The following is a 26532-nucleotide window of genomic DNA, read 5'->3' as shown; positions in this document are numbered from 1 at the left end:
TATATGTTGAAAAATTTATCATTTTTAAAATTAGGACAATAATGTTTTCAGTGTAGTATGAAAAGAAAAATTTCATTGGCTCAATGAAAATTCACTAAAGTCCCAAAAACTATGAAAAAGGGCAGGTAAAAGGGGATTAAGCTCGGTTGGGCCAAGGATCGGATTTGTTATGTTCTTTTGAGAATAAAAATAATAAATAAGAAACTAAATGCTTATCCAGATCGGTTTATAAATAATGTATTTTAATTTAAAACATAAGTAAATTCAAAACTCGGGCGATGCCGACTGTATAATACCCTACACCAACCACTAAGCTAAAATTGGGCAATGTCAATGTCATCGTCATACCTAAATCTTATTTTGAACCGATTGACATTGGCACAGGTTTTCAGATGGGTAATAAATCAATCCGTACCAAATTTCAAACAAGTATTTTTTATTGTAAGGCCTTCGGCTCTATAAGTGTAAATAGGGGATGTATATACATTTATATAGATATGTATATGGGAGATATATATAATTAACTTAAACGATTTTGATAAATTACATTAAAAGTGTCAACTGTCCTAACATAATGAGATGTGCCAATTTTCGTGATGATCAGCTGAATAATGAAACATTATTGGCATCGTACACATAGTGGAAGTCATAGATGAAATTAATGTTCAAAATTTTGAGAAGTTTGAAAAATGTGGTGAAAAAGGGTCTATTAGTGAAAATCGGGTAATACATATATATGGGAACTTAAAAATCTGAACCGATTTGAATTAAAGTCCAGATGTATTGTGGTAATTGTAGAGAAAACCGATGTGCACAATTTGGAAAAGATCGTTTGATAAATTCGCTTGCAAGTCTCTAATAGTGAAAATCGGGGATACATATGTATATATGGGAGCTGGATCTAAATCTGAACCGTTTTCTCTTATATTCTCTAGCTCGAGAGTAATTAGAGAATCCTTTATGCCAAATTTATTCTTCATTATTGCAATATTAGTCTTAATCGGGGAGCATATATATGGGAGCTATATCTAAATCTTAACCGAATTCAAAAGGCTTCGAGCCCAGCCCAAAAAAAAATTCTTGGCAACTTTGGGATAAGAAATTGCCATCTGAACTTTGATTACAGTTTAATATGGGCAGCCAGATTGACGGACACAGCTAATTCGAATGAGAAAGTGAGTTCTGAGTTGATCGGCATACTTATCAATGGGTCCATCTCTCTTTCTACTGAGTGTTACAAACAAATGCACTAAGATATAATAACTCGTACCCCAGTAGTGCAGTAGAGTACAAATGTAAACATATTCTGACGGAAATGGATCCTCATAGCTACCCAAAAACCTGAAATCTAAAGCTCATACCAAAAATTGAGTTCAACCGTCACGGTTTCGTCTCACCACCAAAACCGAAGGTCCCCCATTATCAGAGAGTCCCCCAAACTATAAATTCTGTGAAAATATCTGGAAAATCGGTTCAGCCGTTTTCGAGTCTATCGGTATTATGCAAACTAACTAACTAACAAACAAACCAAGCTAATAATAAAGTTTAAGCTGGCAGTTGCAGCAAAATAGTAATGACCATGATTTTAGTTTTCAAAAATGCTTTGCCAACTATATTTTAAAGTGTGCCATGCGTGTGTGTAAAATTTAATAGCTATAACCCCAAAAGTACGTCTGCTCTCAATTTGTCTTCAGCTTGCATTATTTTGTTTTTTTTTCGTATACTCCATAAGTCAGACGGACAAATGAGATTTACAGTGGTCAGGTTAGGTTAGGTAAGAGTGACAGTCTTTTACAGACTCACTCAGACAATTTTAAGTCCATTGTGATACCACAGTAGCGACAGACTAAGGCTTCTGGCGGGAATTGAACCCACGACTCCTGCACTGGTAATCCAAGCACGTTACCAACTCGGCTACCGGGCGCCTATTTACGGTGGCACAAAGAGTTGATCTTGCAAATCATTGGGCCATTGCTCGGATGTGTCCTGATTGTCTGAAACTGGCCATATCTTTTCCTCAACTCATTTAAATAATCTTTCCTTGTTAGCTCGATCAACCCCCCTTTAGAGTTGTAATGTAAATGACAAACTGTAATGTTTACAGAATAGGAAGAAATGTGCACCAAGATATGATAAACACGTGATTGCTGATGCCAACAAACACTAGACAAATAGCAACATAAAGAACTCTGCTGTATCCAAACAATTTGCGTTGCTGCAAAAAATCTAACCAGGCTCCTTCTAGGGACTGCATTTTGACTGCAAATATCTCAATCTCAATGTTCAAGTCTGAGTGCAGACTTCTATACAAGTGAGAGTCTGATGTTATACATAGTTAATCAACTCTGGGAGCCCAATAATAGGCCCTCGTAAGGACACCGCTATCCATTCAAAAATGGCAGACTTTTGCCACTAATTTTTTTTATCCCACTGTTCAGAAGGTGCTCTTCACATAGATAGCATGCGAACGCTCAGACCTTGCACTACATAGTATTTAAAGAAAACAGGATGATGATTTGTAATATTACACGATTATGACCCCTTTATTTCATTCATGGTGGTGGTGACCAACATAGTTTTTGGACCCACATTGGAAAACTAGACCAATTCCATATTAATACATCAGCGCCTCCCAGTTACGTCACTATACAGACTTGTTTGCGTTGTTTATAAAAGGTAAATAACTGTAAAGGCAACTCGCATACCCAAGATGGTATTTTTTATTTGCCGAGAAACTGGTTTGCAGCCAAGCATTTGTTTTAGCTCAGCAGCCAACAGAAACAGCCCACTGGCTTTATGAACATTTACACCATACAGAGTTTTAACATGAGGCTTCACAATTATCATCATCTGTACTAACTAGGAAATATACGCTTTTAGATGTCATCACATTGGGATTTATGGAGAAGCCAATTTGCGGGCCCCAACACACAACAATTTTCGGAGATGTTTTCCATGCCAACAAACAAAGATAAATATGTTTTGTTTACTTCAGTTTTTTTACTGTCACATTTACATACACCTGTAAAACAACTCCAAAATGCCACTTCCTTAAGGCTAGTTTTAAATTATCACTAAGTCGTCTTCCTGTTTTTTGGATATTACCTCATTCAGCGGAACTATTTTTCTGTTCGGAGAAATAGATGAGAAATGTCATAACGAAATTGACTCTAAAAATCCCAACAGCTTCGGTGACTGTGACAGCATATTGTATGCTACTGAAACCTGAGAAATTGCAGCAAGCTCTACAACTTACGACGAAGACTCCTGGATCGGGGCTCCCCTCATATTCACGTGCATGCGATATGCTTAGGCCATATGCTTTTTCTTGGCAAAAAGAAACGACCCTCTGATACAAAAAATAAGAACAAGTGCCTTGCTCTCAATTCTATTGAGAAACTTTGTACGACCAACCTGTGTCTCACGGGCCTCAAGAAATGTAACCTAGTCATGTTTCTTCAATTGCTCTTATCCAGCTTCGATACAGCAAAACTCCAGAAGACTGTATTGCCTGGTTAACTCCCTTCTAACTTTGTATGTATTTCTTGAAATTCCATCTTTAGAATTTTTTAGAAATTTCATACCAATACAGTTTAAGATACCTTTGAAGTTTAGTTGTTACTCAAATTTTGATTAAAGGAAAAATTTTAAATTTTATCTCTAGAGAAAATTTTATAGAAATCTTTTTTTTCGAGAAAATTTTACTAAAATTTAGTTTTTTAATATCAAATATTGATGTTAATTTTGGGTTTATTGAATATAATAGTAAACAGATTCAAGCTGCCATCATAACTTAGCCTTCTAGTGGTATTTTACCCATAGAAAATTGCAAAATCTAACTGAAGTAGTAAAATCTTAGTTGAGACGAGTTTATGAAAGAAATTTTACGATTTTTCATGAAAGGGACCTGGCAGCATTGCTATGTTAACATAGTCATAAACAGCTTGTTGATGGCAGTAACAAACAAGGGAGTGGAAGATTCAAAAGATGTGGAGCATAATCCCACTGTAAACTCCGATAAACTCGGCAATTCTCTAGATACACAGTAGGATAGAAAACGAAAAATTAAAATAGTTGACCATTTTTTAAACTGATAGAGTCATCTGTTCAAAACTTTAAATGGGACCACCAGATGTTGTGTCAAATTTCAGAAACCGTAAGCTATTGGGTGTTGAGATCCTGATTTTCACTTTTTTTCTTTATTGGATAGGGGAGATATGTGACGTACAAAATTCATAATATTTTTATTAAAAAACTGGAAAACCATGTGCAATAATTTGCACCATACAATGTCCAGTGTCTAACGTTTATACTGATGTTCCAAAACGATGTCTCTATTAGTTTTGGTTTTATGATATTCTCAATTTTAATTTTGGATTTTACTTAATTTAATTTTTTGAAGTTTACCAAACTAATACGACAAGCATTTAATATTTTTATTTCATCTTGGGCAATATGTCAAGCCCACCGTTAGTTGAGTTGGTAGCGAGCTCGGATTGCCAGTACTTTGTCATTGTATACATTATGCATTTCTGGAAATATGTACATTGTACAGTGTACACACTTTGTAAATTACGGTATTCTATGAGCCAAAACTGGTACGCAATGTACATTCCTTAGTGATTCATCCATAAATTCTTAATAGAATACCCACTGAATTATGAATAAAAGTGTTAAAATTAGTCTGCCATCTTTGAACATGTGGAAAATAAGTTTAAGAAATTTAAATCGGATTAGCTGTTTTATTAGTTGATGTTCAAAATTTTTGCCTATTGGTGGGTCCTCGGAGCCCTTACGAAGTTTACGTTCGCGATTGGAATGTGATATTTTGTACCCACCACCAAAAAAATATGTGTTATATTAAATTTTCTCTTAAATTATACATGGAAACTTTATACCTTTAATATGTTATAAATTTTGTAATGGTCAGTTTAACCCTTGGCGCACCAGGCGAATTAACGATAAAATCTAATCATAGGCTGATGTTCCTTCTCAATAAATCTAAGCAAAGACTGGTGTTTCTCCATTTGGCTCACGATTAAAAGGTGCCACTCCCAATAGACCCAGCCTATAGAAACTCTTAACCTTTTAACAGTACGATAAGCTACATTCATAAATCAGAAAACATAATGAAACGGTTCAATGATGAACATAAACTATTTCTGTAGATGCAGTTGTCTTCTTCTTATAAATAAAACTAGCTACATCCAGGCACGCTCTGATGTGCCCTTCTTTACAATACTCAGGACAAAAAATTACTTATATTTTAATCTAAACTTCTAAGGTTCAGGCTGCTTGTTAGCTTTAAAGGTTTGTAAAGGTGTGTACAATATAAAATCTGGAAAAATTTTGGATTAACAACAAATAGTCTGCTGAAAGCAACAATTTCTTGCAAACACGGCAAGATTTTCTGCTGTTTTCTAATGGTAAAATCTCATAAATACTTTAAGAAGTTGTATATTTCACCTTATCGTTTAATTTTTTAGTCCTAGAACTCATTTTTTTCAAATTTTCTGAAACAACATCGCTCGTAAAATCATATTTATGCTTTTAAACAAAAAAAATATACGTTTAAAATGGTCACAAATGTACATTAGTATGTAGGGGATGCGTGAACATTATCTAGAAGCTCAAAAAGTTGAAACTGTTTCGTGCAAGGCTAAAAAATATTAATATAAAATCAGTACAATGTATTTGCCCATATTAGAAAACTTATTTCTCGGGGTTTAAGACTAAATATTTTCAAACCTTCAAAATTCTTCTGGATCTACACTCTTATAGTTTTTTGTAGCGAATTCATCGAATTAGCACTCTTCCCTCATATACCTTTCTTTTACATTCCATATTGCTATTATCAGGCTACAATCCACTTGAAGTTTTTTGGGGGACCCTCCGTACTGATACTGTTTGTGGGCAAAGGGATAAGTAGCGGAGTAGGGTAATGACCAAAGCTGCTGAAAATGAGATGAGAGGATTTGAGACTTCAGACTTCACCCAAGATCAAACGGTGGATTGTGTTAGATTTGTTGCGTAGAATTCCGGAAACAAATGTAGAAAATAACTGCCTGTCCCTCATGTAGTTTCTCAGGAGTTGTAGTTGTGTGTTAATAAGATCAAAAGCAAAAAATAAGAAATTAGCACAAGTCGAGTTTAAGAGGTTTGGTTTATTCCAGAGCTTGAGGGTTTGTGTTTACTACTTAATTTACAAAATAGAAGTGGGCATAAAAAAGTACATCCCACAGATATTGATTATTAAATCCTAATAATTCAGTATTTATATTGTATTCAGTATTTTTCGCTAAATACTAAGTAGTTCTCAAACTGCAAATTAACTTTGAAGGCATATAACGTATAAATTTAAATGCTTTTGAAAAAAACTAAATTTATATAGAATTCAAAATACAAAATACTAAACACTCGTACACTACTCCTAAAACACTTTCATTTGACCCCTAGATTGGTGGCCTTAAAAAAACATGGGTCAAAATTTGGATATCAAATTCGTACACTGCTCTCAAATATCTTGAATTTGAACCCCATATTGTCATAATTAGATTACACATCCGTTAAGTCCTTTGGGGCTAAGGCCTTCTGTAACTTGAATCCATATTATAATGTTTGGTTCGTACTATACTTCCAAAACCCTCGCAATTGAGTGCTACCTTATCATGATCGTTGGTCTTAAAACCTGTGATAACTCCCAAGAACTTGACGTCATATGTCCATGTCAAATTCGCTACACCTTTCTCTTCCACCTTCTAGTGATAATCTTACTCTCACCACTAATACTCCCAACTATGGCTTTGCATTCACACCAATAATGAATGCTTTAGAAAAAAACCAACAACAATTTGCTCCTTCTTTTTTTACAGAAATTAATTCCCCATTTTCATTGTTTTTCTTTAAGAAAAATTATTTTTAATATATTTTCGTGACGACTACATATGAAAAGTAATTTTTCGATAAAAAAAAGCGAGGGAAATAAGGAATTCATTTTCAATAAAAGAAGAAGAACCTTAAACACAGCAAATTGTTGTTCGTTTGTTTCTAAAGCATTCGTTATTGGTGTGAATGCAAAGCCATAGGTGGGAGAATTAGTGGTGAGAGTAAGAGAAACAAATGGTGCGAGAGAAAGAGTATCACCATTTATAGTAGGTGAGGGTGTTGTGGGAGTGTGATGTGCGTGGCCCTACTTTCGGCTTTGGTGTGCAAGACATTGCGAGCCAGCACAACAAGAAAAAACATGTTATAACTACAGTACAAGTCGTTTGCAGTAGGTGGATGAGTGTCACTAATTCTTTTGAAAAATGAAAGTAAAAATATAAGTTATAACCGATTCTGCTCAGTCAAAGTAAGAAATTGTATGGCTATTCTATGCACTCAATGAACGATATAGTGGGTGGACAGTTTAAAGACGTAAGGGAGAGGATGCAGTAATTTGCATTATGTGATGCGCTCATATCTTTATTATGTAAAAAAAAATAATTTAAGTTGGTTTGTATGTCCAAATAGACACATTCTTGAAATGTTATGTAGGAAGTCGCCTTTCCATAGCATACTCTAAGAGTACACGGCTTTTTTGGGATTGTTAGGGGTAATGCGACAAAAAGACTCGAAAGCAATATGAATAAAAATTTGGCGTCATGTGGGATCATCCCAGCCTCTAAACCCAACGATCATGGTAATTGCGAGGGTTTTAGAAGCATGGTATCAACCAAACATTTAGCTATGGATTCATCTTTCAGAGACCCTTAAACCCAAAAGGGCTTAATGGACATGTAACCTAATTATGACAATATGTGTACGAATTTGCCAAGTATCTCAAGGGACGTCAATCTTGGTATCAAATAAAAGGTATTTTAGGAGTAAAGTACGAACTGACATTGGCCATATAAAATCATGTATCTTTGCCATCACATCTCCTTAAAATTATAATAAACGGACATTTAACCCAATCATAACTTTTGGTTTTAATTTAGGTCATTAAAAAGTGAGGACATAAACATTTTATGCCAAGTGTCAGTACAGCTCCCCAAGAGTCCACCCAAAAACTTCAAGTGGATTGTAGCCAGATGGAGCGTAAATGAAAGGTATATGATGGTAGAGTGCGAATTCAATGGGTGGTTTTCGATTAGCCACAAAAAACTATAAGAATGTAGACCCAGAAGAACTTATGAAGTTTTCAAAATATTTATTCTTTAACCCAGAGAAATAAGTTTTCTCATATGAGCAAATACTCTTTGCTGGTTTTATATTAAAATTTTCTAGCCTTGCAGGAAACAGTTTCAACTTTTTGAACTTCTAAACAATAGCTTACGCATTCCCTACATATTAATATACATTTGTGACCATTTTAGACGTCCATATTTTTTTTGTTTAAAATCATAAAAATGATTTTACTGGGTATTTTGTCTTAGATAATTTGATAAAATTGAGCTCTGAAACTAAAAAAATTAAAAAACAAGTAAAAGCGCGCTAAGTTCGGCCGGGCCGAATATTATATACCCTCCACCATGAATCGCATTTGTCGAGTTCTTTCCCCATATCTCTTTTTAGATAAACAAAGGATAAAACAAAAGAATTGCTTTGCTAATTGAATTTTAGAGACCACAGCAGAAGTATATGTGTAAAATTTTAGCCAAATCGAATAAGAATTGGGCCTTTTAGGGGCTCAAGAAGTAAAATAGGGAAATCGGTTTATAGGGGAGCTGTATCAGGCTGAAGACCGATTCAGACCATATTTGACACGTATATTGAAGGTTATGGGAGAAGCCGTTGTATAACATTTAAGCCAAATCGGATAATAATTAGGCACTCTTGAGGCTCAAAAAGTTAAGATCCTAGATCGGTTTATATGGCAGCTATATCAGGTTATAGACCGATAGACCATATTTGACACGTATATTGAAGGTTATGGGAGAAACCGTTGTACAACATTTAAGCCAAATCGGATAATAATTAGGCACTCTTGAGGCTCAAAAAGTTAAGATCCCAGATCGGTTTATATGGCAGCTATATCAGGTTGTTGACCGATATGAACCATATTTCTTACAGTTGTTGAAAGATATAACAAAATCGTAACAAAACACCTCATACAAAATTTCAACCAAATCGGATAGGAATTGCGCCTTCTAGTAGCTACAAAAGGTCAGATTCAAGATCGGTTAATATAGCAGCTATATCAGGTTATTGACCGATTTGTGCCATACTTGTTACAGTTGTTGGAAGTCATAACAGAACACGTCATGCAAAATGTTAGCCAAATCGGATGAAAATTGCGTCCTCTAGTGGTTCAAGAAATCAAGACCCCAGACCGGCTTATATGACAGCTATATCAGGTTATGGACCGATTTGAGCCATAATTGTTACAGTTGTTGGAAATCGTAACAAAACACCTCATGTAAAATTTCAGCGAAACCGGATGAGAATTGCGTCCTCTAGTGGTTCAAGAAGTCAGGATCCCAGATCGGTTTATATGACAGCTATATCAAAACATGGACCGATATAGACCATTTACAATCCCAACTGACTTACACTAATAAGAAGTATTTATGCAAAATTTCAAGCGGATAGCTTTACTCCTTAATGTTAGCGTGCTTTCGACAGACAGACGGACGGACGGCTAGATCGACTTGAAATGTCATGACGATCAAGACTATATATACTTTATGAGGTCTTAGACGAATATTTCGAGGAGTTACAAACAGAATGACGAAATCAGTATACCCCCATCCTATGGTGGAAAGTATAATAAGGTGAAATGTACAACGGCAAACACCAGAAAATGTTTCCCGTTTTTGCAAAGAATTGTTGCTTTTCCATTTCTTGCAGCCTATCTGTTGTTGCTCTTAAATTTTTATTTATTTCACTACCATATTTTTCTGAGTGTCATTTTTTTGCTGTAGCTAAAATGCAACCATGAACCCTAGAAGTTTAGATTGCAAATATAAGGACATTTTTGTTCTGTGTATTGTAAAAAAGGGCACGGCAGAGCGTGCATGGGTGGGCTAGTATTAATAAATAAAACGTTGACAAATATGGGGAGTTAACACTTTGACAAATTTATTTGTAAAAACAGCAATTTGTTACAATATTATAATATAAGCCTACAAAACAATTTAGTATTGGGTATCTGACTGATTTCCATTAAACTAACCAGTAATCAGATAATAAATACTTGATGCAATTTTAGTCCAGCTATATCCAAATCTGAAACGAGTTTTTCCAATTTCAATATGCTTTGTCCTAGATCAAAAAATGGCATTGCAAATTGAAGATAATGGGATGAAAATTGCAACCTTTAGTTTGTACACGTATCAACACGGATCAAAAATTAATGCTGAGTCGATCCGTATACTTATCAATGGGTTCATTTCTCTTCGTTCTGGGTGCTACAAAAAAATTAACTAAGCTATAATAGTATCAATAGTATCAAAACATATAAATATTCCGCTTTTTAAACTGAAAAAAATCGTTGGTTTTCGAGAAAGATTTGGTTAATATGTGTTATTTTATAATGTTCTTATGTATGATTGTGTATTTTATAATAAAATACTTGTTCCGCTCTTTTTCAGTTTATTCAGCCCCCGTCGATTCGATCGAGTGTCCTGAAAAGCATGGTGTGCAAGCTTACGCCCACACTGAAAACTGTGACCAATTCTTCTTATGTACTAACGGAACCATTACTTTGGAGACTTGCGAAAATGGATTATTGTTTGATGGTAAAGGCGCTGTACACAATCATTGTAATTACAACTGGGCAGTAGATTGCAAAGGCAGACAGTGGGATCGTGAGTTAAAAATATGATAGTATTGTTACCAGTTTCCCTTTTAAGACAGCAAAACTATTTTCTCTTGTTATTTTTAGCCACGCCTGTATCGACTCCTGGCTGTGAATATCAATTTGGCATTTATCCAGTATCCAAGGAATGTTCAACAACATACATTAAATGTGCCTTTGGAGAACCAATAGAACAAGAATGTGATGCTGGTTTAGCATATGATGAACGTATACATGGTTGCAACTGGCCAGATCAACTCTTGGATAAATGCAATCCTGAAGGTATGAGAACTATACGAAATTCACATTTAGATATTGACAGAAAAAGTTGTTTCGAGTTGAGTAAGATTCATTTTCGGCTCCTTTGATTTTTCCTTAACAACGCATTACCTACTATAAATGTGCAAGTGTGTGAGTTTTCACTCAAGCTCACGAGAAAAAAAATGTTACTCAGACACGACTTACGAGAGAATCACGACTCAAGAAACAATCACAACTCACGAAACAATCACGACTGACGAGACACTCACGACTCATGAGATACTTACGACTCACGAGAAAAGAGTTAGTAGGACAGGCAGTTAAAATAACAAAATATATCACCGTTGCAAGAAGCATTTATATGCTCTTTTCATATTTATTCATCTGTAAACAGAAATTGTTTCTACTTCTTCCATTCTTTACTAATAGTGACAGTGTGCCTGAATTCGTACGTTAAAATATCACATGAGTTGGGGCGCATGACCAAAATTGTGCTTCTTTGTTATTTTATTTAACCGTTTGGTTAGGTTAGGTTGAAAAGAGGGTGCGGATATTAATCTGCCTCATGCCACTATGGGCATACACCAACGTCTGTAATCGGTTTGTTTTGCGACCTAAATACTAAAAAGCAACCTCGAAAAATCTATGTCAGGAATTCCGTGCTACTCACAAAATCCCTAATTGGTTTCCATACCACGCCCCTAAGTTGGTTCATGTCTGGTATTGTGTCCACACCTATGTGCCGATGTTAGCCGCAAAAGCGGGGCAATGACATAGGAAATGCTCCAACGCACAGAAAATCGAAAAAACTAGTAAAAAATATATCATTTGAGAACGGATAGAGGTTAAAGCTGAGGTGTTATCGAAATCATGTGCAAAATTTCAAGGTCCTAGGTGGTCCAGGCGCCTCTTGGCAGGACCTTAAAGTTGGTTACCTTGGAATTTCGAAAACTATTTCGGGCTGCCAAATCTTCGTTAGTGATACAAATTGCGCAAAAAGTGTATTTTTTGCATTTTTTGGTTATAAAAGTATTTTTATTTATTAGTCTTTATTGCAAAAACTTGCTTAAATACCTTAATTTTTTCTTCTTTACTTGTGAAGAGGACATATTGTAGATGGCTCTTGAGATTTGTACAAGATATGTCAATTTAAACGGGTGATATATGTTAAGGGTGATTTTTTAGCTATTATCTTTTTTGGCAAACACTGGTTTAAACAGCTCACGCATGTTTCGGTTTTGTTTCACTGTCAAACATCTTCAATTGAATGAATCGTTTTACAAACGAACCACGCTTGCAAATAATTGAATTTATTATCAAAATATGTGCTCTGTTAAGGAAGTTCACCGCGAGCTTCTTCCATTTTACGACGAAGATCATTTTTGGCTCAATGGGTACGTAAATAAGCAGAATTGTCGATTTTGGAGTAAGATCGGCCAGAAGCATTGCAAGAACTACCAATGCATCCAGAAAATGTCACAGTTTGGTAAGGTTTATGGGCTGGTGGCATCATTGGACCTTACTTCTTCAAAGATGCAAATCGTAACGTAACTGTGAATGGTGAGCGCTACCGTGGGATAATATCCAACTCTTTGGCAAAATACAAGAGTTTGACTTGCATGACATTTAGCTTCCACAAGCCAGTGCCACATGCCACACCGCACTACAATGGAACTACTGACAGGCGAGTTCGGTGAACATTTTATTTCACGTTCGGGACCGGTTAATTGGCCGCCTAGATCGTGCTATTTAACGCCTTTAGACTATTTTTTGTGGGGCTATGTTAAAGCTTATGTCTATACAGACAAGCTCGCTTAACACATTGGAAGACAACATTGATGGATTTATTCGTGAGATACCGGACGAAATGTTAGAAAGAGTATGCCAAAATTGGACTAATCGGATGGACCATTTGAAGCGCAGTCACGATCAACATTTGCATGAAAAAATCTTCAAACATTAAATTATATGGACCGTACTAACGATTCAAATAAATATTTCATGCATTTTCTGAGTTTTAGGTGTTTTTTTATAAACTTTCCTATAGCTCTTAAGAGATCACCCTTTACTTCAAAATAGGTAGATTTTTATTAAAAATTTGGAAAAACCACTCGAGTTTTTAAATTCTAAAGCCCAAATCCTCCATATATCCCCCAAACTCATGCAAAAAATTGTTTGTTATTTGTAGCCTTCACAACAAATTTACTAAACTATCCCGATTTTAAAACCATATTTGCACGAAATGGCTATTTTGGGGATTTTTGTAAAAAAATCGGTCAGAATTTATTTTTGTTTTTTTAAGGACACTTTTATCTGCAAAATTCAAAAAGAATTAAGATGTGTCTATTCTTTTTCCTAGAATTTTTTCAATTTGTGACAAAATGAAAATCGAACTATAAATGCCTTCGGAATATGCAAAATACAAAGCCAATCTCGGCCAAATTGTTAACAAATAAAAAGTAAAACTCATTTATCTCCGAAACCAGTGAACATATTGTATACCTCAAGCAAAGTTTTATGTAGGGTTTTTGAATTTTGAAAATCGGACCACACATGAAGATTTGGCAGCCCGAACAATTTTTCGAAATTCCGAGGTGCCAGACTTTAGGGGCATGCCAAAAAGCTTCCAACCACCTAGGGCCTTGCATTTTGTAAATGATCTCGATATTTAACATTTTATTTTATTTTATTTATTATTAAGGACCCGGTTCAACCGGTACTGGTCTAAGGATTTGATCAGTGTGTCGGTCCTCACATTTAAAGCCCCTCAATGTCAATGTATACTGCCAGTGTGTACATCTTGGCGTCTATCTTATGCACAACCTCGTGCAGGGCAGTCTCCATCGACCTTTCCATAACTTGCCTTTGCCGGGCTTGGGTATAAATGCCACCCTGCCTCCTGCTTTCGGAGTATATGCAAGTGCAAGGCACGATTTGAAAATAGTGGTCAGATGGGGCGCCAGATAGTCGACCTCCTTCTGTGGTAACGCCGGAAATATTCCATCAGCTCTGGGTGACTTAAATGGTTTGATGCTCCGCAATTCTTCCTTTACCAGAAATTCTGTAATGATAAGCCTTCGATAAACCTCATTGTTCCAAGATTTCGGTGTCTCCGTGAGTCGTCGTATCATGTGGAAAATCCGTTTTTATCAAAAGCCTCAACGTTGCACGTTTTGCCACTCTGATAATCTTATTGCATAACTTTATCCGTGTGTAATACACATCCTGGTAAACTTCCGCTTTTTTACGAGTTGCTCTGTTATAACGTCTACGGATCTCCTTCCCAATATTATGAATCTCCGGGACATCCAGGGTTTTTCTTGGTCTGACTTCCACTCTCAAAGACCCCACTAATGCAGTCGTTATCCTATTGACATTGTCGGCAATGTCTTCTATGCTTGGACAATCTAAACTATCTTGCCCAAACCTGCTTCTTTGTAGTCTTCCGAATTTTGTCCAGTTGGTTTTCAACTTATTACGGAAGCTTATCGGGTTCGGCGTTGGCCGAGCTTTTCTAAACCTAATGTAGCGATGGTCAGAGAAGGAATGCTCCTTGGAGACCCTCCAATCCTGAACCTCACCGATTAGATTTTCCGAACATATTGTCACATCTAACCCTTCCTCCCTAGTCCAATTAACAAAGGTAAGGGTGTTACCAATATTAAGTATTATTGGTCATTAGTATTCAAGAGTTCTGCCACGGTTTTGTCCAGCTTATTAATGTTGGAACTAACCCTCGGAATATGGTGAGAGTTCGCTTCGCATCCTATTAGTACCTCATTTCCTGTCTGTTTTGCCTTCTTCACTAACCGTTGCAGCTCCGACGTGGGTAGCGGTGTCGGAGAGTCGAAAGGCAGATAAAGTGATAGCAGTTATGCTCCACCATTTTCCTGTCTCATCACTGTTACATCCGACGTTGGAAACTCTGAGGAAAATATGTAATTTAAATTAGTATGGCAAATAACGCAGGTCCTCGGTAGTTGATATGGCTCAGTCCAGAAACTTTGTTCCGGGTCGTCTATGGCTCCTGAATGAAGGCAATATAAGTCATTCATCATGTCCTCCTCACTTCTTGGGAGTGAGTGATGGTCTCGTCTTCGGCTCCCTGTTCGTTAAGCTGCATTAAGTCTCCTGTCCATGCACCGCCTGATGTTTGAATATTAGGATCTATGGCTATCCTAGTCTTCCAAATCTTAAGTAAATTGGCTTCTTGGGAGAAGGTGATGGTCTCATCGTTGACTCCCTGTTCGTTTGGCTGCATTGAGATTTCTGTCACTACATTGCCTGATGTTTCAATATTAGAATCTTTGCCTATCCTAGTCTTCTAAATCTTGAGAAAGTCGGTGATGGTTCCATCGTTGGGTACCTGTTCGTTATACTCAGAAAAATGCTTATCGTAAATATGGGTTGATTACATAATACAGGTTTGTTCATGATCTTTACTCACGATTTATATAAAATTCACAAACTAACTTTTCATGAGTATAAATGAAACAGTTAAAAACTCCGACGGTGTTAGTAATTTTACTTCCTATGGATTCTTGTTTGAACCGTGAGTGAAGCGGACGCATTGTTATTTCATTCCGCAAGAATTTTAATCTAAATCGTAATAGGAAATTATTTTTAGAAGAAAAATTTAAGTCACTCAAGGATAGCTGCGATTGAGGTATCCATTAAGCGGTTGATGATCTGCGTCTGTTTCCAGTGGAGCGGCAGATCTAGAGCGCGGGAGTAGGCTTAGAATGGACCCCAAAGACCCAACAGCTGCGGTGGTGGTATCCGGCCGCAGCATGTTGTCTGCTACTGAAACCTCGACTAGTGGAGCGGCTGCTCGAGGCTCCACTAGCCAACAGACGAATTGATAGCAGAGGCTTTTGACGAAGACACCTGATTCGAGTCTTAAGGACAAGGCCGAACCTTTTCTTTCTTCGCATGCCTATAATTTGCCTAGGTCATCGGCCTTCCCCAGCAAACTAACACGCTCTTGAAGAGGTTAAAATAATAGAAGGAATTGGAATAGAAGGTTTATTAAGAGGCTTGGTGCGAATGATCCTAAGACTCTAAGTAATAGGGAGCGAGACTCCCTGAATTGGGCTCGGAAATTCGCTACACAGGCTACCCCAAAGACTACACGTCTAGATTCGGAAACTGCAGCGCAGTCCGCCAAAAGACTGTGGCCAACTGGAGGGCATCCCATGCCTAAAAGAACTAGGGCGAATAACAGTAAGATGGGTACAAGAACCTTTGCTAATGTCGCTAGAGACAATTTGGTGATGGCAGTTATCGACAAGGGAGAAGAAACGGGCTGCTTACCTAGGAATAATTGGAGTGGGATTGTCAATGGACTGTCATCAGTATACTCTGATGTCATTGCGGAATTTCCTGGGTCTCCTCCAGTTTGTGACGATGCAGGCTGGTATCGGGGCCGATACAGACTTATTGCCTTCGGGGATCAACGCTCAATTGAAATTTATCGTTGTGACCTAAAAAAAAAGATTGGTGAGATCTGGCAAGGTGCAGCACTAGATGTAGTCAAGAAGGAAAATATTCCTTCTCGACCAATGACGCATAATTGGATACCAAGGATTCCCTCAGATCATGAATCGATACTTGGAAGGCTAAGGTAATGTAATCCCAATCTATAGAAGCGGTGGGGTTGGGGAATCAGGAGACGACTCAGAAGTTGTTGCTGAACACTTGCCTAAGAAACTTTCGACCAAATCGCAAAAGGCCGGCGGATTGCAGAAGACTGAAAATCCCCTGCCACAATCGCGACAGGAGGGGATGGCATCGAAACGGGACCTGACAAGCCCTGTGTGGGTGGGTCACAAAGTTGTACTGGGCTCAAAGTGCGCGCCAGCGGGGAAGCACGCAACTTAGAAAGTACTTCGACAGCAGCAGTGAAGCATCTAGGGAGAAATCGTCCACACCGCAAGTGTGTAGTGTCCTGAGGAAGAGTGGTTCCACAGCTTTCTCATCTGCCCCTGGATACGTACGGAAGCTCATCATGAAGTTCTAACGAATCTTGTGACGATGAACTCCTTGTGGAATCAGAAGACGAGGCTAACACAACAGTGGTGAAGGTCTGAATCCTGACTATGATCCGGTTTCTACAGATAAATCTCCACCATTGTAAGGCCGCTTCGGCGGAACTAAAGGTCCTCCTGATGGCAAAAGGATTTGACGTGGTTCTTATTGATTTGGTAGTAGCCAGCCTTGAAATAAACAAGTCTAATTACTAGCTGGCTTCTCTATACATGGCACAGGATTCAGAGATGCCGCCTTCAAGCCTTAAGTAGCTGGTTGAAGCCGCTTCTGTAGGGAAGAAAAGCCTCATTGTAGGAAGTGATGTTAATGCACATCACCAGATATGGGTTGCATCCCGAAGTTCGGATGTCAACGAAAGGGGTGAGCTGCCTATTGAATATATTGGGTTGCCCAAAAAGTAATTTTTCATATAGTCGGCGTTGACAAATTTTTTCACAGCTTGTGACTCTGTAATTGCATTCTTTCTTCTATCAGTTATCAGCTGTTATTTTTAGCTTGCTTTAGAAAAAAAGTGTAAAAAAAGTATATTTGATTAAAGTTCATTCTAAGTTTTATTAAAAATGCATTTACTTTCTTTTAAAAAATCCGCAATTACTTTTTGGGCAACCCAATATTAAAAGTTGCAATCTGGCGATTTGTAATAAAGGGATTTGAATCCCTTTACTGATTTATGAATTCGCTCAACGGGTTTAGGGTCATTTGAGTATGGATGTTAGATGTACTCCATTCTTAAGAAACTTTATTTGAGCCCGATATTCTCATGGGGATTATGGGAGTAAGAAGGCTCCCAGGGTGGCGGTTGGTGGGTTTAGGAGTGGAGGGAACCCCCAGAAACGTGGTACTCAAGTGGGTATGGATTTCGTGATCTACGTATGTCCGATTAATAGGTGTTTTCGGGGTGAGTTGGTCCCCAGACACTGGGCCCTGAAAAAAATACCCGCATCGTGCTCTTCTCTCAAATACCATTTATTTTTATCCCATATTGCCATTGGTTAGAGGGAAGTTTATGTGATGAAGCGTACCCCAATCACTTGGCCCCAAAATTGGTTATCATATTTGTTTTCTAATCTCAAATACCTTTCATTTGGTGGATACATTTGTACTCTTGGGGAAGGGGCGGTGCCCCAAATACATTTGGATATCTGATTCGTATTCTACTCCCAAATACCTTTACTTTGCCCCATATTACGATGATCAATAAATAATTGCTGTTTTTTTGGGGTTTTTTTTTGGAAAGGGGTAGATCCCAGAAAAATTTGACCCGAAAATGGGTATCAATTTCGTGCTCTACTCCCCAATACTTTTTATTGGAGCCCCACATTGACCTGGTCGGTAAATATGTCCGATTTAGGTGTGTTTTGGGGAGTGGGGTTGTCCCCCGAACACTTAGCCCTGAAAATAAATCAGCATCGTGCTCTACTCTCAACATCATTTATTTGAACCCCATATTGCCAATGGATTCAAAGCTGGATATCAAATTCGTTTTCTAATCCCAATTTTATTTAAACCCCTTATTGCAAAAGTCAGCAAATATATCCGCTTTGTGGAGAGCTCCACTATCTTTAAGACCCAAATCACCATGGTGTGGAAATACGTTCTATTTGGGGGTTGTTATGAGGGTGGGACATCCCCTATACAGTTGGTCCCGAATGTTTATATCAGATTCGTGGTCTACTCCAAAATACCTTTCATTTGCGCCACATTTTTCATAGTCGGCAAACATGTCCGGTTTTGGTGGTGTTCTGGGGGATGGGGCGGCCATGCAGTGACTTTCTCTGAAAATATGTATCAGCTTCGTATTATATTCTAAAGTATCTCTTATTGGAGCCCCATATTGCAATGGTCAGCAAATACTTCATATTTGGGAGGCGTTGTGGGGAAGGTTGGGCCCATAGAATCTTTTTCCCGAATATTGATATCAGATTCGAGGGGTACTTCCAAAGTCCTATCATTTGAGCCCCATATTGCTATGCTAATGAGCTATCGTAAATTTGTGCTCTTTGGGGGTGTTTTTGGAGAGACGCGGCCCCCAAAACACTTTGTTCCACATTAGGATTTCATATTCGTATTCTATACTAAAATACCTTCTATTTGAACGTCATATTGTGATGGTCTGTAAATAACTCCTGTTTGGGGGTGTATTTAGGAATGGGCGGCCCCCAACACTTAGTCGCATATTTTAATATCAAAATTCGTATTCTACTCGTAAATAACTTTCATTTGAGTCCCATATTGCGATTCTCGGTAAATATATCCGATTTAGGGGTGTTATGGGGGTTGGAGTGGTCCCCCAAACACTTAGTCCGACAATTGGATATCAGATACGTTTTCTAATCTTAAATATCTTTAATTAAAGTCCCATATTGTCATGATTGGTCAATATATATATTTGGTAAGTTTTGGGGGTGGGTAGGTACCCCATCCGAAATTTGGATACCATATTTTTGTTCTAAGGTTACTTTAAGAGAGGAGGCCATCGTAGCGCAGATGTTAGCATGTCCGCCTATGACGCTGAACGCCTAGGTTCGAATCCTGGCGAGACAATCAGAAAAGAAAAAATTTCAGCGGTGGTTTTCCCCTCCGAATGCTGGCAACATTTGTGAGGTACTATGCCATGTAAAACTTCTCTCCAAAGAGGTGTCGCACTGCGGCACGCCGTGGAATCATTAAGCTTAGTGGAATGTACATGGGCAAAATTTGCAATTAGAGAGAACACAAAATTTGGCTTAAATCGCACCACCCATTCCCGTGACCTGGCGTTTCTAAAAATTAGGGTAAGGGGGAGGGTCCGCCCCGTTCAGCCGTTATTAAGTCTAAAAGGAACACACAAACAAATAAACCTACAAACAAACACAAATTGATTTTTATACCCTCCACCGTAGGATGGGGGTATACTAATTACGTCATTATGTTTGTAACTACTCGAAATATTCGTCTGAGACCCCATAAAGTATATATATTCTTGATCGTCGTGCCATTTTATGTCGATCTAGCCATGTCCGTCCGTCTGTCTGTCGAAAGCACGATAACTTCCGAAGGAGTAAAGCTAGCCGCTTGAAAATTTGCACAAATACATTTTATTAGTGTAGGTCGGTTGGGATTGTAAATGGGCCATATCGGTCCATGTTTTGATATAGCTGCCATATAAACCAATCTTGGGTCTTGACTTCTTGAGTCGCTAGAGGTCGCAATTATTAACCGATTTGCCTAAAATTTTGTACGACGGATCCTCTCATGACCATCAACATACGTGTTTATTATGGTCTGAATCGGTCTAATGCCAGATACAGCTCCCATAAAAATCGATCGTTCTATTTTACTTCTTGAGCCCCCAAAAGGGCGCAATTCTTATTCGAATTGGCTTACATGTTACACAGGTCTCCAACATATAATTTAATTGTGGTCCAAACCGGACCATATCTTGATATCGCTCTAATAGCAGAGCAAATCTTTCCTTATATCCTTTTTTGCCTAACAAGAGATGCCGGGTAAAGAACTCCACAAATGCGATCCATGGTGGAGGGTATATAAGATTCGGCCCGGCCGAACTTAGCACGCTTTTTATTGTTATATATAAGACTAGCTGAACCGGGCCCACTTCTCTGCCATTTCTTTACCTTATAAAACACTAAATTTGCATCATATATTCAACAATTTTATTGAAATGAATAAATTGTAAATAAGTATTTGCCAATTTCTATGTTATACAGCCCATAAACCACCCCGAACTGTCTTTTATCGGGATGCTAAGTAACTATCATACGACTTGTGGCTTGTTATTTACGTATCCATTTAGCCAGAAATGAGACTCGTCGCTGAAAATTTTCTTTTTAGATAAAACAGTGGATGCACGTCTGTGATTTTCTCCATAATGAATGCTGTGTTATACAATATTTTAATACTGTGTAAATAGTGCAAATAACGATTAATAGGTTATTATTATTTTTTATCGTCAAGTAAACTGACATTGTTCTGGATACAATGTCGTCTGCCTTGCACCGGATATAATTAAAATAAAACACGGCAGAAATGGCAGAGAATGCTGAACAGTTTTCACTTTCACAGATGACGTTTGCCACATTTATCATCCAGTGCTGCCAATCAAAAAAATGTATGCATTAATTGTATTTACCAGTCTAGCGGATTCGCTAGCTTATGGATAAATAAAACGCTCTTCCCGCTAAATGCTTTGTACTTTAACGTTGGCAACACTGAAACACATCCGAAATAATCAAATATCAATAAAACTAACAAATCAGGTCATTTCAATTTTAAATAATAGTTATCGAAGTTTATAAATGCGGTTTTATTAAAATCCTAAGCAATTTTGTTTTGTGGTTTCATTGAAATCCTAAGCAACTTAGTTTTTTCATTCTAATTGAATGGTGGCACCACATATTTTAATAAGTGGCAATTAGATAAACCTCATAGCTAATCGGGGATAGCATTTGTCTCTGTACAAACTAAGCGAGAAAATCCGCTTAATGGGTAAATAAAAGGCCCCTTTTATATTTATCACTCAAATGTAATTATTTATATGGATTCCATATTATCCTAAATTGTCTAATTGGTTTTAGGTGTGATCCAGCCATTGCATGTTGAATGTTGGAATATTTATCCTTTTCCAAAAAAGTTTCAATAAGCCTCATGTCCCCCGATGACGCTGAACGCCTGGGTTCGAATCCTAGCGAGAACATCAGAAAAATTTTCAGTGGTAGTTTTCAGCTCTTAATGCTGGCCACATGTGTAAGGCACTATACCTTTCATAGGAGCCATGTTAAACTTCTTCCAAAGAGGTATGGCCCTGAGGCAAGCAGTTCCTTCTCATTATAAAAAAGAAATTGAGCTTAAACTTGAATCAGACAGCACTCATTGATATGTGAGCAGTTCTCCCTTATTCCTTAATGGGTTTTTCATGGGCAAATTTGCATTTTCATAACTCCCACATAGCACGTTGGGATATATAGCCCTCAAAATGGCGCTTAATTGATTTTTAAATTTCCGATATAGTAATCGATTTATGATTTACAACAAATAGACAATCGATGACGATATCCGAAGATAAAGCAATATTTATCGATAACTTCAAACTCTAGGCTGGCTCCAAAATAAAACTTTATTAAAGTTTCTTTGAGAAGTGAAAAAAACATAAAAAACTTGTCGGGAGGCCTACAACTACCTACTGTTTCAAATTTCAGCGAAATCAGGTAAAAATAAAAGCTTTTATGGGCTTTAGACCCTTTATCGGCAGATCGTTCTATATAGCAGCTATATCCAACTATGGTCCGATTTGGCCCGTTCGAGAACTTAACCAGCGTGAATCAAAAAGACGTATCTGTGCCAAAAGGGATTACAACAGACGGACGGACAGCCTATGGTGGTGGGTATAAAAATGCGAGCTAGCTCAGCCACATTTCGAAATGTGTACCAATAATTGGATCAGGTAGCTTCTTTACAGTAATATTTCACAAATTAAAATCATCTCTTCCAACAAAATTTCTACAAAAAAAAAAACCTAAAAGAATGCCTAAAGTAATCAAAATAAGTAACAGGCAATCATAAAAAGTAGTATACATTTTTTTCAGCAGAAATGTGTACTAAAAACAGCAGATTTTATTAGTTGAATTAGCCCTATGTTTGCTGAAACAGCAGTAATGTTTGCTTTCTCATTTTCAGCAGACAAAAGCTGCTGTTTTAGCAAACATTTTTGCTGTTTTGAATAACAAATTTGGTTAAGTGTACACCACAGTAGTGGTGTCGGGTATAAAAAAGGTGACAAAGAAAGTACGAACACATTCCGTAGAAGTAGTACTGAGTTCTTTGAGCCATACCAGCGACATGTCGCTGCGCCAATACAAATTTCGCTTCAATTAATTGCCAATGTAAATAAATGCTCATCAAATGGGCACCAATCAACTCTTCTTCATTGCTGTTGTCTTTGTTGTGTGTTGTTGATTGACTTTTGTTTGTGTTTTGGCGAAGATTAGATTCTTTCGGATTTCGTAATAGTTTAATAGACACTTTCACTGCGAATGAAGTCATAACTAGGTTTAATGTTGAACGTTATGTGGTTGGTGTGTGCTAAACTGATAGACTTTCGCTCTGTTTGCAGGGAACATTCGTCCGGCACGGTAGCAGATTTATCTGTGCTATAGTATTTGACCCAAAAACAAGAAGTACTTAGGTTTATGCACGCTCTATGCACGCTATTCAATCGGAAAATCAAACTCGCGGGCTAGAAATAATGTGCAAATGTATTGAATGAGGCTGTTCAATGCTATTATGTTAATATCATCGCCGCAACTTCTCTTGATAATAAGTTCTTATTATTGCTTACTAGTTTTAAATAAAGACGACTCACCAATGTCTCGACTGTTCTTCATTTGTAACACAGGAAGAGTTCCGTGAAACGTTTTTACGCAATCCAATGGCATCCGGTTGTACGTAGCGGACTGGTATTACACAGTATTATTAGGTTAGGTTTATGTGGCAATCTTTTCCGATTGGACAGAGACCTGTCATGACGGACACAATAACTGAGACTTTTGTTCTAGCCAATGACAGCAAAGCAGTAGACCTCTTCAAGTATGTTAGTTTTCCATTTTGATTTTGGTATACTTGATTTGGGAAACAAATCAAAACAAAAGAGCTTTTGAGTGGTTTATCGTGCGATATAAATCAATCCATCTGCCCTCAAGCCTCCCTCTGTTGGAAAAAGTGGTAACTAACATAATTTATCAATGGTATTGTTAATGAATACAGTGCCATCTATGCGTTAAAACTATCCAATTAGAATCCGAAAATTTTGATGATAGATGTCGTAAGTAATGTCTTGTCGACGACCGATAACAGATGTCGTTATTCAAACTATTATTATCAACGATTATCAATTTACTAATCGAACTTTGGTTAAAACAGTTTACAGCAAATGCCTGAAATTATGATTAAGATATGTTTTTTAAATGTATCGACAATGCCAATTTCGGGTTTACCTTGATTAAATTTGGCAATAAAGTTGCAAAGAGATACCTATAAATAATTGCGTTATTCACTAATGCACATTTATCTTGGTCACTGGTCATCCCGAATTTTTCGCTTAAAATCCCTCTTTGCAAGCAGAAATACATTTTCCCATCTTAACAAAAAAGCCAACATAAAAGTCAGGATTTAACGTTCAGTAAGATTAAGGTTAAGATTACCGTAGTACATTTTCAATATCGGTAGATAGTGCAGTTGTCCTTGTCCAAAACTTGTATGAAATTAAGAAAAGCGAATAAAAAATGTCGTAGGGATTTCAACTGCATTATCCACATGTTGCACACTAATCTTGGTCACTGGCCATCCCGTATTTTTCGCTTAAAATCCCTCTTTGATTTTAACAAAGAGGTAACTGTATTGCCAACTTCAATCAAGGTGAAGTCTTCATCGGCATTACCGACACTTTTAAAAGATTATATCTAAAGCATAATTTCAGGGATTTTCTGTAAACTGTTTTAACCAACGTTCGATGTTCAACACCAAACAGCCTCCGAATGAAAACCAAAACAAAAAATTTATAAAATGCTCCATATCGTAAATGACATGTTGCATCCTAATCTCAGCTTTTTTCGATATCGCAAAGAAGAAGCACTTAGATATTTAATCTCTCTTTGGTAAGAATAAAAGCGAATGAAAAATATTGTCAGGTTGTAAACTGCATTATCCACGTGTTACACACTAACTTGGTCACTGGTTATTCCTTATTTTTCGCTTAAAATCCCCCTTTTATATTAATCTCTCTTTGGTTAAAATCATTGATCGTAAGGTTTTTATTTGGTTTATCTTATGGATGCATATACATTAGGGATGCCAATTGTTTTTGTCGATAAAACAGTTATCAATAATCTTAATCTACGACGAATACTAAAAACAATTACACAACATCAAATATATAAAATAAACAACACAATCAGTAGGATAAATGACATTATTCATTATTATTTCAGCCGTTGTTGGATTCAAATGCCCTACGAAAGTTGATGGTCCTGCTGCCCGCTTCTGGCCCTTCCCACGTTTTCCTGTATCCGGTGACTGTCGTCGTTTGATTACATGCGTCGAAGGGCATCCTCGCTTGATCACTTGTGGTGAAGACAAGGTCTTTGATGAGAGCACTCTTACCTGCGAAGATCCTGAAGAGGCTCATTCCAAGTGCGGATCTTTTGGCAAATAAAAACCTGTCCGTCAACCAAGTTAAAGCAACACCCGACAATATGTAAATCAATTTTTGTAGTACATATTTGATTTTAAACTTTACTGTACTTACTTTTGATTGTTTTTTTTGTAAATAATTTATAAATATCTGCTTTCACTAAAACGTTTATACTTCCATATTCAATCTAATTTGTTTCCAAACTCGACGTTATATCTTTTAAATGTTAAAAACTGTTATAAACAATAAAAATAAACTTTTTATTTATTTAATTCACATTTGTTATTATATTGAATGATGCTAAGATGCCTAAATACGACCTATGTTCATATCATCACAAAACATGTTGAACTATAGAAAAGCACAATGTCTTAATAAAGCGAAAATGATTGGCAAGCAAGGCATACATTGAACATATTTTTAATCGCACGAATTAAATTGTTGTTCATTAGTATAAATCGTGCATTGATCATGTTTGATTATGTTGTGTTCCCTTTCAAACATATTTAATGCGAAAAGAAGTGAGAATGAGCCAAATATATGTATCGTTGCTACCATATACAGACAGAAAGTGGCTTGGCTTGACAAAACAAAATATGTATCAAGAAAAATACATAGATAGTTCGTTTTTTCCCATAAAATATAATTTATTTAGTTATAATTTCAAAGTAAAAAAATTAAGATGTGAACAAATAGTGGACAAATTCCAAACGCAACAAATTGGAGCACATTGTAGAAGGTTAGGTTAGATTGAGTGGGTTGCCCACCAAAGGTAAGTTCACTAGGAGACCATTTAGGCCCATTGTGGTACCCCAGAAAGAAAGGGAAGAGAAAGAAGATGTACGACATCGGACTAGAGGTTATGCAGGAGTTAAAGAAAAACGGGTGGAATGGACAACCCGAGCGGGGGACGAGGAACGTCCATCCCCACGCAAGCACGGATGTACCTATACCGGAGCTTATGGCATCCCCCGTCGGAACCATCCTGCTACGTCAACCAATCTCAGGAGAGTTACCAGAGGTTCGCTCGCAAATTTACACAGATCGCAGAAGAAACGACTCCCCAGAAGGGAAAACCTACCTCTCTGCAGACACGGACATGAACACAGCAAGTGCTCAATAGTCGCATCCACATCGAGGCAACTCCTGCAGAAGTCATTGTGCGGTAATCTCATGCGCACCGCCATGCGGCCTATGACACAATGCCTGGTTATGACCCCTGTTAAGGTACTCATAGACCTCTTATCGAAAGCCA

The 26532-nt window shown here is 37.3% G+C and overlaps 1 protein-coding gene and 1 long non-coding RNA gene across 3 annotated transcripts in view; one reads left to right on the top strand and one right to left on the bottom strand.

The window, feature by feature from the left end:
• The window catches only part of LOC106081433 (protein obstructor-E), a 42928-nt gene extending 17379 nt beyond the window's left edge, over nt 1–25549 (top strand). For both annotated transcript variants that reach the window (XM_013243372.2, XM_059366738.1), the window contains 3 exons: nt 10575–10790; nt 10868–11062; nt 25075–25549. In XM_013243372.2, coding sequence (XP_013098826.1) covers nt 10575–10790; nt 10868–11062; nt 25075–25298 — 635 coding nt within the window. In that variant the 3' untranslated portion in view covers nt 25299–25549. The remainder of the gene's footprint in view (nt 1–10574; nt 10791–10867; nt 11063–25074) is intronic.
• LOC106081435 (uncharacterized) lies at nt 10037–23656 on the bottom strand. The gene is made up of 3 exons (XR_001220366.2): nt 23451–23656; nt 16355–16524; nt 10037–10391 (listed from the first exon to the last, which is right to left on the bottom strand). It is a non-coding gene; the product is annotated as an uncharacterized LOC106081435 (long non-coding RNA).
• Nucleotides 25550–26532: the final 983 nt, after the last annotated feature.

The sequence above is a fragment of the Stomoxys calcitrans genome, chromosome 4 (genome assembly GCF_963082655.1).
Source record: "Stomoxys calcitrans chromosome 4, idStoCalc2.1, whole genome shotgun sequence".
NCBI classification, from domain to species: Eukaryota; Metazoa; Arthropoda; class Insecta; order Diptera; family Muscidae; genus Stomoxys; species Stomoxys calcitrans.
The sequence above is the reverse complement of the archived record's forward strand: the minus strand, read 5'-3'. Positions and strand labels throughout refer to the sequence as shown.